The sequence below is a fragment of the Asterias rubens genome, chromosome 6 (genome assembly GCF_902459465.1).
Source record: "Asterias rubens chromosome 6, eAstRub1.3, whole genome shotgun sequence".
Lineage (NCBI taxonomy): Eukaryota > Metazoa > Echinodermata > Asteroidea > Forcipulatida > Asteriidae > Asterias > Asterias rubens.
The window spans coordinates 14,701,970-14,719,712 of record NC_047067.1 but is presented as its reverse complement, the minus strand read 5'-3'; the positions used below and the strand labels follow the sequence as shown (position 1 = coordinate 14,719,712).

At 38.8% G+C, this 17,743-nt stretch overlaps 1 protein-coding gene across 1 annotated transcript; it reads left to right on the top strand.

Annotated features, from left to right (window-relative positions):
• The first annotated feature begins 1,128 nt into the window (after positions 1-1,128).
• LOC117291769 (C-type lectin lectoxin-Phi1-like) lies at positions 1,129-14,023 on the top strand. The gene is made up of 5 exons (XM_033773670.1): positions 1,129-1,234; positions 1,714-1,786; positions 10,201-10,599; positions 11,025-11,060; positions 13,564-14,023. Exons 1-5 carry the CDS (start codon positions 1,196-1,198, stop codon positions 13,839-13,841), a joined length of 825 nt encoding a protein of 274 aa, XP_033629561.1. The 5' UTR covers positions 1,129-1,195; the 3' UTR covers positions 13,842-14,023.
• Positions 14,024-17,743: the final 3,720 nt, after the last annotated feature.

Sequence of the window (17,743 nt, the reverse complement as noted above, 5' to 3'; positions counted from 1 at the left end):
GCGAATCATCAGTGTCGAGTGCCAGTCATGAGTGTCGAGTGTGAGCTGTCAGTGTTGAGTCCAAATCATCAGTGTCGAGTGCCAGTCATGGGTGTCGAGGCTGAGTTGTCAGTGTCGAGTCCGAATCATCAGTGTCAAGTGCGAGTCAGGGGTGTTGAGTCTGAGTTGTCAGTGTTGAGTCTGAGTCATCAGTGTCGAGTGCGTGCCGGCAGTGTCGAGTGCGAGTCGGCAGTGTCGAGTCCGACTCATCAGTGTGGAGTCTAAGCCATCCGGTTCGACAAGTGACTCACCAGAGTTGATGAAAGTTTGAGAACTAAGTCATGGGGAAGTCGAGACAAGGACGGAAATCACTTTTCGGGAGCGGGGGGGGGGGCGCCCGGGCGGTTGATAGATTCGAATATTTATGGTATTGCAAACTTGGCTTTGCAATTGCAACATTCACATTCTTGTTTTGTTCTTTAATGTATTTTTTTTAGTCTATAACTGTTACTTACATCTTGTGAAACATTTTTAAATACAGCTATTTGTTTAGCCTTTTTCGTATCAATCTGGTAGTATTTCCCCCCTTTAAACGATAGAATAGTATACGCGTGATTTTTGCAACTGAAATGGATAGATAAAATAGATGAATAAATGAAGGAATAAAATAAATCATTTATGATAAATGTCTCCACTGTTTCCTTCCCTGCCCCTGGGCAAGGCGAGTTTGGTAAAACACACGTCCACCATGTTCCAACGACGCCAGACGGCATATGTTCACCAGATATGATCTTACATAATTCAACCATAATCGATTTATTTATAGTCCAGCTTCCACGGAATGCGGTATAATTTCAGAGTTTTTTTCAATTTGCCTCACATCGGAGTTGTTTTTACTTTCTAATTAAATTAAATTAATTAAATTTTACTTTTAACGATCGCTGTATATTGTTGGTTCTTTTATTGTTATTCCGGCCCAGCGGGTTCAAATGGCTTTGAGACTTAATTAGTATTCAAATGACAGAACGAGAAGTATTTTGTTCTCTAGAAACAAATGTAGCGTAAAGCTTATTGGTTCGATCTGAAGCCTACAACGAGTACCGTACATTATGGTAGGTTAAAAGTGGTCTTGCCGCTGACGGAGTCGGACATACCCCGGGATATTGTCGGTTTTCCCCACCATCAGCTGCCAATTTGATCACAAGGCACAGCGGAAATGGGGAACTTTGTAGTACCTTCATATATTAGTATTTGGGTGAGTATTTGTGGGGTACTTTTCCTTTCCTGATGATAGGCCCAAAACTTGTTGTAAATAGGGCCTACTGCTCTTTAAACATATTCCTGGAAATGCAATACGCTCAATGTGTTTGTTAGTTTGTTTGTTTGATTATTTTGGGCGTTTGTTGTGGGAGTTTGTTTGGGGTTTTATTTCTGTCGGTGTGTTTGTTTGTTTGTTTGTTGGTTTGTTTGTTGGTTTGTTTGTTTGTTGGGGAAGTTTGCGTGGGGTTCAACACGTACTTACGTGTGTGCTCCCCTGCCCTTCTCTGCTTACGTTGTACCTATTAGTTCGACTCCATGTTATGTCTTCATTCTATACTCTGAGTCACGTCTGGCCATCGTGGAAGGTGAATGAATTTTTGTATTCACAAATCCATTTTTGCTTTTTCACCATCGCTATGAGTTGTTTTCCAAATGAAAAAATACAGACTTTTCCTTTGCTTAATTTTTTTCTAGCTTGCATGCTATCTCGTTCTGAGTTTCTTTGTATCAGCAAAGTCTCACAGTGCTGAAGTTCATCCAGAAGTGGGTAAGTCACAATTTCAGGTCTTCTATTCTAGTATTTGTACAATAAAATGAAAATGTACTCATGTTAAAGTGACATTTTGTTTTCAGTTTATATACAGGGATAGTCTATCCCATCAATGTCAAAGCTTATAGTAGTCTGATCAGAAAACGACTGGGTCTGCATACAAACATTGAGACAGGAAAGATTCACAAAACCAGAAAGCTATTACTGAAGTGTTACAAATGCTACCCGTAAAAGTAAAATGCTCGCATTGACAAAGAAGCTGTCAAATAAACAAACACATAACTGACATTAGGTTCGATAACATTATTGATGTCTGCTGAAAAACGGATGAAGGTTAAAGGCACAGGACACTATTGGTAATTACTCAAAATAATTGTTAGCATAAACAAATTTGGTAACGAGCAATGGAGAGCTGTTGAAACATTAATTCCTCACTAAAATATTTGAATTGAATTCGAGACCTCATTGCCGTTGAGGTCTCGAACTCAAGCATTTGAAAGCACACAACTTGTGCGACAAGGGTGTTTTTTCTTTCATTATTCTCTCGCAACTCGACGACCAATTGAGTTAAAATTTTCACAGGTTTGTTGTTTTATGCATATGTTGAGATACACCAAGTGAGAAGACTGGTCTTTAACAACTACCAAAGGTGTCCACTGCCTGTAAGTTACAGGCGAGGGTGTAATGTTTCACGGTGAAGCGTTTTTTGAGAATTTTGCAAAAATGCACCGATGCTTGTCCTTTCCGTATAGGTGACTCAGGGATCTTGGGTCTGTGACCTATGCACTTATTGATGCAAAATTGTGTCAAATCACCTCATAGCTCCTACATGACACTCGGGTAATTGTAACTTAAAAAAAAATTTATGTGCAATGTAAATTACAAGTGAGTTAAAGCCATTATACACTTTCGGTAAACAGTAATGTCCAAGTCCCACACTTCGTTTATCACAACTTCTATATAAAATAACAAACCTGTGAAAATTTAGGCTCAATCGGTCATCGGAGTCGGGAGAAAATAACGGGAAAACCCGCCTGTGTTTCCGCGCGTTTCGCCGTGTCTGACATGTGTTTAAAATAAATCCGTAATTCTCGCTAGCGAGAATTTAAATTGTTTTACTGTTTTCTCAAAAAGTAAAGCATTTCATGGACTACTATTTCAAGAGAAGTCTTTCACCATTACCTTCTGTAAACCCTGTAAGTTATTTGTAAATCTGTGAACTTTTTTTTTTTTCTGTACCGAAAGTGTATAATGGCTTTAAAGGCAGTGGACACTATTGGTAATTACTCAAAATAATTATTGTCATAAAACCTTTCTCGGTGACGAGTAATGGGGAGAGGTTGATGGTATAACAAATTGTGAGAAATGGCTCCCTCTGAAGTGCCATAATTTTCAAGAAAGAAGTAATTTTCCACAAATTTGATTTCGAGACCTCAGATTTAGAACTTGAGGTCTCGAAATCAACCATCCAAACGCACACAACTTCGTGTGACAAGGGTTATTTTTTCTTTCATTATTATCTCGCAACTTCGATGACCGATTGAGCTCAAATTTTCACAGGTTTGTTATTTTATGCATATGTTGAGATACACCAACTGTGAAGGCTAGTCTTTGACAATTACCAATAGTGTCCAGTGTCTTTAAAGAAAACTACTATTTTCTAATATGCCTATAAAACGAAAGCTTTATAAAGTCAAAGAATTTACCCATTTACGTATGAGACATTAAGAAATTATAGTGCTCCAATTTCATTTATTTTTTGTTATTCAAATGTTTGGCATGCAGGAAGTTTATGTATGTACAATAATTTGTGTATTGTTACTTCATGGGATGATAATTGCGTAAAACATAGTTCGTTACGTAACAGGACCGCAACGGGAAATTTTCTTGGACCTTCCCTGTAGTGCCTTTTAAAGGCAAAGTATCCTTTTTGATTTTGGAAACGCTTGAATGTTTCAATCCTGTAGATATATACACCTTTGTTGTATAGAATTGTATGCTTTCAGGCATGAGAAAAGCTTCAACCCTGACGCCTTTCTCACATTAAATTTGTGTATGTGAAACATTACCTCTTTCTCTAAAACTACTTCAAAGGGGACCGTTTCCAACCATGTTTAAATATTTACCAAGTAAGTTTTCATGGTCATTGACTCGTGGAGTAACTACCAAAAGTACATACTGCCTTTGCTGTTAGATATTTCGAGGAAGGAATAATAGTAATTACAATACAGACTATTATGTCGACTCTTTACAAGGTGTAATAGATTTATGACGATCGTACTCATTCGACTGTTATTAATCCATTAATCCATTGTAGCGGCACGATTGATTCCCCCGCAAACAAGTTCAACATTCAACAAACAACATATAATAACATGAGTTTGTTTAATTAAAAGGCTTTGTTATATTGATGACGTTGAAGCATTTCTTCGGTATACCGTTGTAAGTACCATACTTTCAGCATCAACATAAATTATACTTTTCGTGTTTTTCCCCCTTTCAATATGCCATTTCACAATAAGTATGATTATAATGATAATTACTTTATGAATTTATGGTCCATTTTGTTAGATTTCTAAAATATGTGTATTTTTTGTTGTGTATGATGGTAATTATTAAAGAGGTTTTGTCCGTCTTTGAAGCACTGGACTGATGTGTGTCCCCCTTCTGTTTTACAAAGAAGAACGAAAAGAAAAACGGTAGTGAAACAAAACATTGTTTTACGACCGTTACCACATCGTAAACTATCGTAATCGATACTTTTCAGGACTCTAGTGGCGGCAGACTTACAAGGAAAATCCTTTGTTCTTTGAAATGTGCACACGCTGAGAACAATGCGAATTTACCTGGACCCACTTTCATGTCTCTGCTTACCGTAAGCAAAGAATCGGCGCTTACGGAAGTGGGGAATTCCGTGCTCACGTCAAGCGTATTTTAAGGTTAGCAGGGAATGTTTGCTTGTGTGCGTGTGTATAAAACGTTCACGTTCGCTGACACAGTTAGCATAAATTTGGCGCTTGCACAGCTATCGGAGAATTGCGATATACTTGGTGACGCAATTATATTAAAGTATTTTATTTACAAAGAGATAAACAACATCAACATGTATGGTAGTCAAATAAGACACACACAGAACGCAGAAGTACTTGGTATCAAAATGCTTTCATGTTCATGTAAAACTCAATAATCCAAAATGGCGAAACCCCAATCTCATATTTATAACACTCGAAGGTGCACTTCCATTTAACCAAGGACATAAAACAACATTGAACTGAAACACCCCCAAAGGATCTCCAGTAAAATCATAATGTTGTATAATGACAAATACATCCCGTACCTACATAACTCCGGGTTGGATAGCATTCGCGGTAATGGTGCGTAGTCCGGGAGGTCCATAAAGACTCAATATATGACAATCGTAAATAATATTTTATCTAAAGAGATTGTTCTCCTATTTCATGTTATTAGAACTATCCTCACCCACATCACACTACACCATTGTCACCAATAAACTCTCATGGAACGACGCTCAAGACGCATGCGCACTGACCGGCAGCCATCTTGTCTGCGTCAACTCGGCCGAGGAGAGTGAACTTCTACAGCAAGCTGTCCTTAGATCTGAACTACCGACTAAATACTACTGGATGGGTCTGGTGGTTGTTGGCGATGGGGAGTGGGAATGGCAAGATGGTAGAAGGTTGGGATACACCAATTGGTGGGATATGGGTGGGAGCAGTGGCCGGGGCAGTGAAAGTGACGAAGACAGCATATGCGTTACCGTTTACATGAGGACGCAACGGTGGAGGACTAAGAAATGCAACAAGAACAACTACTACATCTGTGAGAGGGAATTTGGTACGTTGATTATAGATCGTTGTACCATAACACTACAGGGGCCGACAACTATGTTTATAGTCGGGTTGGCGTAGTGGTATCTTTCCTCGCCTTCCACCTCTTAGACCCGGTTCCAAACACATGGTTTTTAGTCACGACTGGCTGCGTTGGTTTTCACTGGAATAACTATCTGGGGTTTTCCTCCCATATCTAAAACTGAGTATTCCTTCATGGTCTTCTTCCCAATGGGTTTTTGATTAGTACACTGATTAAGCTAACTTGCTCTTCTGATAAGCATTGGCTTCACAACCCGAATAAATGAAATGATATGAAAGCTGGAGTTCAGAAGTTTACCCAAAAACCAATGTCTGTTATAAAAACCACTCTTTATTCAAGAAATGATTCAACCAACAGGACGCCCCAATAATGGTTGTCACCGTATACAAAGTTAACAACTCCTGTCGGGAGTTGCAGGCTAGTTAACACACACACATACATTCCTCTTTGAGAACCATCGGTTAAAGCAAAATTTGCAGAGAAAATAAGTGCATTATACTTTTACACCAAGATAACACTTTTTGGCAAGGGGTTCCAAGTAAGCTATAACAACCAGTTTCAACTGGAAAATTTAACAAGATTTATTGAAGCAGTGCTGACTTTTGAAAAGGGTTCCAGTCCCGAACCCCTACCTCGGTGCAGACCTATACCCTTCCGGAAGTTCCGGTCACCAAGGAAAATAATGTATGTTACTGAATCATCCACTAAGATTGGTTTGGATGAATTGGTCCCATTGGACCCAAAATCTTTGGCATATACCAATCAGGGAAAGATTAAAGGTTGATAGAACTTCTAATTTCTATTTGCAATTCGCAACACAGCTAACGCCACAGTAACGCCACTCAACCTAGCAGAAGAAAACACTTCCCTAGCTGACTCACAGATACCACAACCAACCACAGTACGGGATGATGGCCGGGCGGCACCCTCACACAGCGCTCCTAACAGCGACAGTGCAGAAGACGGTGAGGACGGTAGGTCCAATGGTCCTTGAACATGACCTCGCCCATTCATCGCATTACAAAATACCAATCTAATCACTTTATTGTACAAGAAAAAAATGATACTAGACAGCTTTGGGGTCATAGTCACTGCAGTGATAATTTTAGTATACAACATGACTGTTTCAAGTGCTATGCTTTTGAATTCATGTGGTGGTCCTAGCCTAGCTCACTTCAATCTCGCTTCTCCCCTTCTTTTTCTCTCTTCTTTTTGTTTCCTTTTTCTTCTTTCTTTTCTCTGTGTGTGTCAAACGTTTTACTTGAATTACTTCAATAATAGTGCGTTGCGCTCGCCTAGCTTGCAATGGTAAATACAAGACAAACATTATGACGCACTCTAAAACCAATTACATACAACCAACATTTCATGCTACAGGGGCCTACTTCGCTGCGCGAAGCATGAAAAACAGATGTGTTTTAATACGCCAAAACATTAAATGACACAAAAACAAAGAATGTTCTTGTATAGAACATTAACAGGTTCACATTTAACTGCATTTTTTCACATTCAAATTTACTGCTTCAAGTTGTCATAAAAGTCCGAAAATTTCAATCGAAACAGGATTTTCAAGCAACAAATTGTCTTTTACCATTTTTTCCTCTAAACTGTGAAAAGCATGCTCCAGATTTTAGAAATCAATCTTGTTTGGAAAGCTTATTCCAGATAATTGTTGGCAATATAACGCACATTTTGTCATGTTTGTAGTCCAAGGGATAAAAAATATAAATCCCCTCCTCTTTCTTTGCTTGGTTTGAGCAGCAAAGGATAGAAAATTCTATCCCCTCATCTTTTTGGCTGGGCTTGAGGAACAAGGGATAGAAAATCTATCCCTTGACCTTAATTATATCAATTCGAACCACAATTGAACTTTTATTTTTGTCAGCTTTCCCAATAGTGAAGTACATAATTGTTAATAAAAAGGTGTGCGTATTTGTTTTAGTATGGTTTGATGCAGCAATAAGTACGAGTACGCAGTTTGGCAAGTTTGTTTGAACAAAAATGAATAAATAAAAAAGGTAAATAATTTTGTTTTAAAGCCATAATACACTTTCGGTACAGAAAAAAATTTTTTCACAGATTTACAAATAATTTACAGGGTTTACAAAAGGTAACGGTGAAAGACTTCTCTTGAAATATTGTTCAATGAAATGCTTTACTTTTTGAGAAAACATTAAAACAATATCAATTCTCGATAGCGAGAATTACGGATTTATTTTAAACACATGTCATGACACGGCGAAACGCGCGGAAACAAGAGTGGGTTTTCCCGTTATTTTCTCCCGACTCCGATGACCGATTGAGCTTAAATTTTCACAGGTTTGTTATTTTATATATAAATTGTGATACACGAAGTGTGGGACTTGGACAATACTGTTTACCGAAAGTGTATAATGGCTTTAAAGGCAGTGGACACTATTGGTAATTGTCAAAGACCAGTCTTCTCACTTGGTGTATCTCAACATATGCATGAAATAACAAACCTGTGAAAATTTGAGCTCAACTGGTAGTCGAAGTTGCGAGATAACTATGAAAGAAATAAAACACCCTTGTCACATGAAGTTGTGTGCTTTCAGATGCTTGATTTCGAGACCTCAAGTTCTAAATCTGAGGTCTCGAAATCAAACGCATGGGAAACTATACTTCTTTCTCGAAAAACTAAGTCACTTCAGAGGGAGCCGTTTCTCACAATGTTTTATACTATCAACCTCTCCCGATTACTCTTTACCAAGTAAGGTTTTATGCTAATAATTATTCTGAGTAATTACCAATAGTGTCCGCTGCCTTTAAGTTCACCAGGTTTTAACTTTGTGCCTCAAGCAATATTTTATGAAGAAAAATAGCATGATTTTAACATTTAAGAGACAACTTTAAGAAATAATGCTATGTTTTTAAATAAAAATGTGAAATATGAAAAAGTGCAGTTAAATGTGAACCTGTTTATTATAAATATTCATTTGTTCAGACAGTATGGGAGGTAGGCTCGCATGCACGATGATATAAGAGCTTAAATAAATATATAAAAAGTATAGCACAAAAGTGTGAACTTGTACCTCAAACAAAATGGCGACGATCAGCAAGATGTGTCGTAGAGTCGGACCCATGATTATACGGAGAATCTCGTCTCTTGCGTTTCGGCTGTCGATTAATCCTTCAGTCCTTCACTGCCTCTTCCTCTGAGATTCTTGAGGTCTTTTTCTGCTCTGCCGAGAGGCCTTTCTTCTTCACCTTTGAGACTGCCACCCTACTGCCCTTGCTTCCGTCAAACGGATTTCCTGTTCGCTTTCTGCTATTCCAACTGCTATTGGAGCACTTCAATCTCTGCATCTGGATTATTGTCAACTTTGCTTTGTCCAGAGATAATTCCTATCTTTCCGTAGAAATCAACCTGCTCGATGTTCTTTTGCCTGCCATTTCTAGCTCCTTCGCTACAAGTTTATTTTTGTGTTCTCCTATGGAAATTTACTCTTCTTTTGTTTTGCGTTGAAATGGAATCGAACATTTCGTCAAAGGAGTGTTTGAACTTTTCAAATCAAAGTTGTACCAGGTGCACGTCCCCCTTCAGTTGACGTCGTTTTCCAGCAAATTTGAGATTTTAATAAACGGGGAAGTAATTAGGTAAAAGGCCTCTTGCAACGTTCAGCATAAAAACGTGCACGAGTCTGAAATGAGGTGCATTGGTCAGTACCCATGGTTAAAGACAGAATTCAGTCTAGCGTGAATAAAAATGAACAAAGGATACGCAAAGAATGCGCTGAAGTTTGCGCAACGGAGGAATGTCTTTTGTGCAAAACAAAACTACTTTCTAGCACTTTTAAAACCTTGCGACGCCCTTGTTAAATACTACACGACTGTCATTGCTCACCTATAGAGCGTGCAGTACATTGGTAAAATGTGAATACCTCATTTGCAATGATTATTTATAATACTTTTATCAAAGCTATACCTTTTTATATCGTTGTCTAGAGATAGTTTGGCAAAGAAAACCCAATATTAATAGATATATGTGTTTTTTAATAGTTGTTGTTGTTGTTGTCAACTATTTCGTTTTAACACTCTAAAACCGCATTTGTTTTTACACAAGCCTATTATGGAAAGTGTTTTCTAGCTGGCGTATTTGATCATAGACCATTGTTAAATTTCATAGAGCTGCTGAAGCAAACAATATTGCTCAAAAAAGTTTTGGTTAACCGAAATGAGCAGAATAGCCGTCACAAAATATACATGTAACTTGGTAGTTTAGCTGGTAACTTAATTCTGACAAGCATAATTTGTTTTGTGCTATAATCTAATTTAGCAGCTCTGTGAAATTGGGGCCATGTCAATCGATTCTGTCTGGAGATAGAACTCAGGATATAATAAATCAGAAAAGGGTTTCACCTGTTTTTCTTTGCTAAAAACTGATGAGTAATTAAATATTGTTTTTGTCTACGGGCTGCATCAGTACCGGTTTAATCAGAGGGTTTAATAATAACGCCATTATATAATTAACAGCAAGACACTTGTTGTTTTATTCACAGTGTGTCCAGATGGGTTCGAACTGTTTGAATCGTCTTGCTACTACTTGCTCAGCGAAACGCTAACCGATGGCAATAATTCCCGCAACGCTTGCGCAATCAATGTCCACCCCGGAAGCCACCTAGCGTTCATTGAGAACCGGTCTGTCCAGACGTTTCTCAAGTCGCTTATCATGTCGGGGGAGAGCACAGTTGACTTTTGGTTCGGGTTAACGTACACGTCCGACGAGGATCATCCAGAGTGGCTGGACGGGAGACCACTTGGTAACTTTACGGCCTGGGATCATTTCGGAGTCTTTGACGAGAAGTCGCCGTGTGTCAGGCTCCGTAGACGCAGTGATTACTCCTGGAATGACAGGCCGTGTACGGGCCATGAGTTCGGCAGCGTATGTGAAATCGAAAGTAAGTACTTTTTGAAAACAGAGTCCAGCATTCCCCCCACCCCCCTCTCTGAAGACAATCAGTGCATACTGATCGAAACGTTGAGTCGTTAACCACCGGTTCTTTTCAGAACCGACACGCTACTCAAACGAGATTGTCACATGGTTCTAATACCGCAAACCTTACCTGATTACTATTTGGAAGTTGCTCACAATAATATTAATTCAAATCGTCATCGTTTTCATGTTAATACCATAGTGCCTTCATCTTCCGAAAAGTTTCGGATTTGATCGTAGCATTTGAAAAGTCAATGAACAGTTCGGCTTACTCTTGAAGTAGCGTACAGCACAGACACGGTTATATTTGCATTATTAATGTTCATTGGGACTGTTTTTCATGTTGGAAAAAATAACTCAGATCTTGTATATATTTTGTTTCCTTCACAGGAACCCAGGCCGTTACACCGACGCCATCTGTGACAGGTAAGGATCAGGGCCCAATTTCATGGCTCTGCTTACCGAATACAAAGAATAGGCCTTACGGAAGCAGGGAATTCTGCGCTTACGTCAACCGCATTTTAGCAGGGAAATTTGGCTTGTGCGCGTGCGTACTCCACGTTCTATAGGCATTCTACGTTTGCACAGCGAGCGCAGAAATTCGGCGTTTGCATGTAAGCGCAGAATTCGGCGGTAAGCAGAGCCATGAAATTGGGCCCAGGTTATTGTGTCAACCTTTGGTCAACTTACAGTTTAAATCACGCATGTGTGGTCTGTGTTTCACTATAACGTCCAGTCATTGATTCGTCAATAGATATATAGGTTTCGTTTTCGAACGGTAAGCACAACGACGACTTTTAGATGATGTGACGTCATCACTCTTTGCGCATTTATGGCGATTTACACAATCTGTTTAAGTGTAAAAGTTTAATTGACAATTTGGCCCGTCTGTTTTTTTTATTTATCTTATAGCTTGCATAATCTACAGTACAATTAAAATATAATTCGCATGAACCTTTATGTTTCCACCAAGAACTGTTTGGTGACTGTTATGGCACGAGAAAATGTTTACGGCATGCAAAACGGAGGCAACCAGCTGCAGCGCATGCTACGGGACAACTTTGGTAGCACATGAGTCATTTTCTAAATGAGAATGCCTTTTCTTCTCTGAGATTGCCAGGAACCGGTTGCCTGTAGTTTGCTTTGGTGTGTGATCACAAACACATAACAACTTTCCCGCTCTGTGTCACATAACTTAACCGCCATCTTGAAACAGTAACGTAACTTGCGAACTTATCCGACTGGATAAACAAGCTATATATACATGTAGTCAAACTCCGCAGCGTTTGCGTGACATCTAGATCGACTGTGCAAGTCTAGCTGTAAATTACGTTGTGCATCTTGTTTATTTTTGTTATAACTCGGGATTTTACAACCATTTTTAATTTACTATTCCAGGTAGCCTTTATTATTTTGTCTTATAACACCCCTTGCAAGTATTCTGCCTGCTCATTGGTTTAGGGCGCGTCACATGACATGTCTTAGTTTCGCTAGACGAGGGCCGTGTGATAGTGCGTCGGTTTGCCATGCGCTAGTCCGAAGACTAGCACACGGCGTGCAGTACCCAGACGTCCGTTGCGTGTACGAGGGTGATAAATTAATAGTCTGTAACCATTTCGGATTGCACGACACTACATGCAACACAGTAAGTAAAAGTGTTTTTAATCTGTATTCGCGTCGTCCGTGGATTGTAGCATTCAGGTCTGTAACTTAATAATAATAGTACAGTATTTAGAAATGTTTGGGGTGTTATAAAACAAGTATTGACTGCTTTTACTCGCTCTGCTTTATGTTAATCATTCAATTAACGGCTGTACGAATATGGCTGTAATAAAATCTAGTCGTCATTCAAGTCAACAGATAACCCAACCTCTAGCCAAAAGTCTTTCCAAAAGGGCATGGCATGGCCTTGTTGACTTGAATGACGACTAGATTTTATTACAGCCATATTCGTACAGCTGTTATTTGAATGATTAACATAAAGAAGAGCCTGCCTTAGAGAACCTATTGTGATTAGCAGTAAGAATACAAATACATATGACAAACTAATAAAGGCTACCTGGGAACAATTCAAAATTGCAACATAAAATTGTACAATTATTTGTATATGATAATTCGGTATGTTTGAGTAAAAGGACTTTAATTGACCGTCGAATAAACCGGCAGAGGTTAGACATGATATCGGCCTTCAAAAATGTCTAACGGCAAAATACAATGAAATGAGTATAGTCTCAGTAGGTATGTTTTCTGGGGTCGATTTCACAAAGAGTTAGGACTAGTCCTATAGGTAGTCCTATAGGAGATATACAAATTGCATGGATAGTCCTAAGTTGGGACGAGTAACTGGTCCTAACTCGAGATAAGACTAGTCTTAACTCTTTGTGAAACCCACCCCTGTTTATCTAGGCCTATGTGTGGTGTTTCATTAGGGCAAAGTCTACGCGTATTTAAAGTTTAACACTTGTTGGAAGTGTCGTGGTCGAGCTTTTAAAAGCACCGAATTCCAACTCTGGTATATCTTATCTGCAGAGTGTGGGTTCGAGTCCAAGTCTTGACACTTGTGTCCTTATAAGCAATACACTTTGCCATTGCTTCGTTCTTCGGGTGGGACGTAAAACCGTTGGTCCCGTGTTGTGAGTAAAAGAACCCAGTGCACTTATCTATCGACTGGGTTCGCCCGGTGTTCCTGGTTTGGTTGGCTGCATATTGTGCCACAGCACCTTCACCAATGCTGCTATTAAACCAAAACTTATAACTTACAGTTCCACAAATCGATTTCAAACATAAAAAAACCAATTGTCATTCAACCATTTGACTACAATTAAATTTGTAGAGGGTACGTGCACGTCTGTGTTTTGTTTGAGTTCACTTTAATATAAATATTTTTAAAATGCAAAAAGCTCACAATATTTTTGAAATCTTTTACCAGCACCCCCAGCACCATCACCACAGACAAAGGAAGCAGTGTTCAAAGCAAGCCCATCCAACATGGCAGCGCCCACGGGCAGTCACCATTTACAGAGTATGTCCGCCCTGTCATTATTCCGTTGCGCCACCTTCTGCCTTCGACACAATAATTGTGCCAGCTTCAACTACAAGTCTGCGGAAGGAAGAGACAAGCTGAGCAGTTTTTGTGAGCTTTATTCTATGCATTTTCCCGATGAAGAGCTAACTGTGAAGCCAGGTTACAGATATTATAGAGTTTAGAAAAGTGAACAATATTAATACAGCGGGAACAATGAACAATCTGTAGTCAAACAAGAGAGACAAAAGACCAGTGTCCTATAGGGAAATCTATCCACGGAGACTCTGTCCCCAATATCCGCTCGGCCCCAGCGGCCAGTCTATCCAGGACCGCTGGGATAGACGCTTAAGCAGATTCTTGTTCAGGAAGTACGTCATGCGTACAGTGCATAGAAATATGGCGCAGTGCGAGTGTGATGCATGATGGGACTGCGCATTATTACAACGATGTATTTTTTCTTTCATTATTATCTCGCAACTTTGACCGATTGAGCTCAAGTTTTCACAGGTTTGTTATTTTATGTATATGTTGAGATACACCAAGTGAAAAGACTAGTCTTTGACAATTACCAATAGTATCTACTGTCTTTAACAAACGATACAAAGAAGTGAACAGCATACACAGCTGGCCAAGCTGGCAAGATTATCACCATTCCTGATTTAACAACAAAGTCGTTTGTTCAAACCAGGAAGTGTTGAGACCTTGGGTCTATAAAAAAAATATATAAATAAAAAATACAAAATCTAGTTTATTTGAGGCTTCACCTTGTTATTAGTGTATGGATCGTTTTATGAAGCCATTCAATATTAAAACATTTAAATTTGGCCGGGGTCAAAACAATTTAGATTTCTTTTTAAACATTGAATAAATTGACTGGCCACTTAGCCTAGTTCTCTTTTTGCAGAGCATCTTTTTAGTGACATATCCGAAAACTCTTAAACTTACTGTATGCTAGAGTAGTTTATTAACAATGGTTTATTTTTTCTCGTTTCATTTACAAGTTGTACTTTTTTATAAATTAATTCCAATCGTAATTAGTCAGCTTATGTATTTACATGTATACAGTTGTAACAAGTCTAGTGAGCAATGTTAATTTTAATCACCTGACATGTAATTAAGTATTTACATTTTGAGATCGCACTTTTTTTTCCTTTTTTTTGTAATGATTTTGGGACGAAACAAAAAGAAAAAAGACATGTATTACTTCCACATCTTTTAACTGTGATTTCTTGAAGATTTGTTCTTCACATATTTCTTCAGGACAACAAGTTACAGTGCAAGGAACTGTTAAGGCCCTGTCCAATTCATTTACAAGAAAGAAAATAACAATAGGGTCATAATACACTATAAAACCTGACGGATTAGAGACTCGGATTACGGTTCAAAGTGCTGATCCGGCATTTGTGGGTCAGTTTGATCCGGAGTCCGTGTCAAAGTGACTCGGAATTATATAGTCCAAAGTACAGTTTTAAAAACATTACTGATCACTGAAAGATTCTGGGTCAACTGAATCAGAAAGGGATGGGGAATCTTTGAAATCCGGGTGAAGTGTGACCCGTAATATTTTAGAGTGTAAATAGACGTTTGGCATTGTATTGTATTAACACCATTTAAAAAAGAGAATATACATCTAATGGATAGAGTAAATGAATAAACCAAAAGACATTATTGGTCTTATAACAAGATGATTTGGACCCAGTTCCATAAATTAGGTCACCATATTACCATAGTTTAAACGAACGTATCGTAGCGTCATACGTTATCGACCCTCATATGTTTTCGAACCCCGACTTTGATTCCCGTTTACCGCGAGATTGTGCAAGCTGCACCGGTGACAGAAGCTATGCAGTTTACTCACGGTCTGTTTTTTCATCAGGCTTAATCATGCTGAAAATAAAGTTTCCCGGTTATGCTTAAACATTTATAAAATGATTGATTTTTGGTACTAATCACTAGTGCATTATTATGCCAACATCCAAATGAGTCAAAGAAACATCATCCAACCTCGAAAGTTAGATTGAGTTTCATTCTGCTTTAGTCACTAGATGGATCACGTGAGATGGTTACTATTTGGGATTCTATGGTGTGCCAATATGGGGAAAAAAATTAAATATTTTAAGTGAAAACGCCAAATGGATTAACTGCATACTGTAATAAACCATACTAGCTTCTGACTATTCAATAAAATACCAACCAATGAAAGGTGTGAAAACATAATATTATGTCATATTATGACGTTGCTCAAATGTCGTGCATGCATAAGCACTGTTAATGACGGACTGTCTCTCGCAACGTAAAACCAAAACTTACAAAATTTCAATACACCATGAAGTGTAAGTGTTATTGTTAAAAAAATCGATAGATGATTTGAAAAAAAAACACACTTGGTTTTTGATTGTGAAAAATTTCCCTGTTATCCTACTGAAAACACATGACACCAGGATATATTGTCACAAAGATAATGCACGCATGCAGTGCTTAAAGGCACTGGACACCTTTAGTAATTGTCAAAGACCATGTATTCTCACTTTGTGCATCCCAACAAATGCATAAAATAACAAAATGTGTTACATTTTTGACTCAGTTAGTCATCGAAGTTGCAAGAAAGTAATGAAAGAAAATTTGTATGCTTTCGGATGCGAGAGAAATAAACATCTTTCTCAAAAACTACGTAATGTAGAGGGAGCCGTTTCTCACAATGTTTTATACTATCAACAGCTCTACTCGTTAACATAGACAAGAGCAACAGAAGGAGAATACAACTCCAGTCTCAAACCCCGAAGCTCAAATTAATCCGAATAGTGCTGCATCCACCTCCAGTGGAAACACTATGGATGTGAACCGCAGCGACTGTAAAAGGCTGTACACAATCCGACCGCAGCGAGCTCTTTGTACCCCATGTGTGTTACCGCCTTTCGCTGCCGTCACTGGTATCACGTCCTTTTCCATTCATAATTATTGGAGTGGTTATGGGTGCGTTCGTTTAGCTCCCCTGGGTCGACCCCGGTGTGTGGCGGTTTTTTCCCCCAGGAAATACGTGGGTAATTATCTGCACACGTTCATCCTGGAAAAAAAAACCGCCACACACCGGGGTCGACCCAGGGAAGCTAAACGAACGCACCCAAAGTAGCAACACACAAGTTCAACGCGTGCGCAGTAACATTTTGTCACCTACGTTGCATGCGCACAATGCTACATTAGAACTGTTGACTTTGAGTTTTTGACTGAATTTTGAAGCAAAAAAATCGTCCTTTCCTGTGATGAATTATGACATTTGTTAGGTTTTGCTGACCGGGAAAATTATGAAATATGTGGTATTGATTGTTTTATCATGAAAAGAATGTCGGTGGTCTCTGGCCGTTGAAAACGAATTGAGATTGTTTTTTTTTTAAATACTTTTATACAATTATCTCGCGTAGGACATTTTTGGTTAGTTGATTGAGAGAGCCGTAATTATTCGACTGATTTTGTGTTTGTTTAATAAGAATACTACAAAGAGGTAATTCCTTTTGCATTTTTGTTTGTCAAAATCATTGAAATGTCGTTATTCATAGCTAAAATCATCCTCGCCGTATGTCGTTGGTTGAGAAGGACGCTTGAACGCAATGCAATCTGTGTATTTTTCTGTGGCGTACTGGGTAGCTAGTTCTTTACACTTCGCTCGTTAGGAAATGCGCCCACAGATGCTTCTGCCGATTAGCGCTGGTCGTTATACGCCCGCGGTAACACACATGGAACCTTTGAAGACGACTCCATGTAGTTGTAACTCCTTCTGTTCCTTGCTCTATGTCGTTACCAAGTAAGCATTTATTCTAATAATTACTTTGAGTAATTACCAATAGTGGCCAGTACCTTTAAATCTAGCTTCTGCTCTCTCAAAAGTGCTGGAATTTATTTCGATGCACAAATATCTCTATACTGTGAAATATTTCTGAGTTAACGATAATATCTGCTTAAAGGAGCAATGAGACACTATCGGTTATTACTCAAAATAGTTGTTAGCATAAAAACTTCCTTGGTAACGAGCAATGGGAGAGCTGGTGACAGTTTAAAACATTGGGAGAAACGGCTCCCTCTGAAGTAA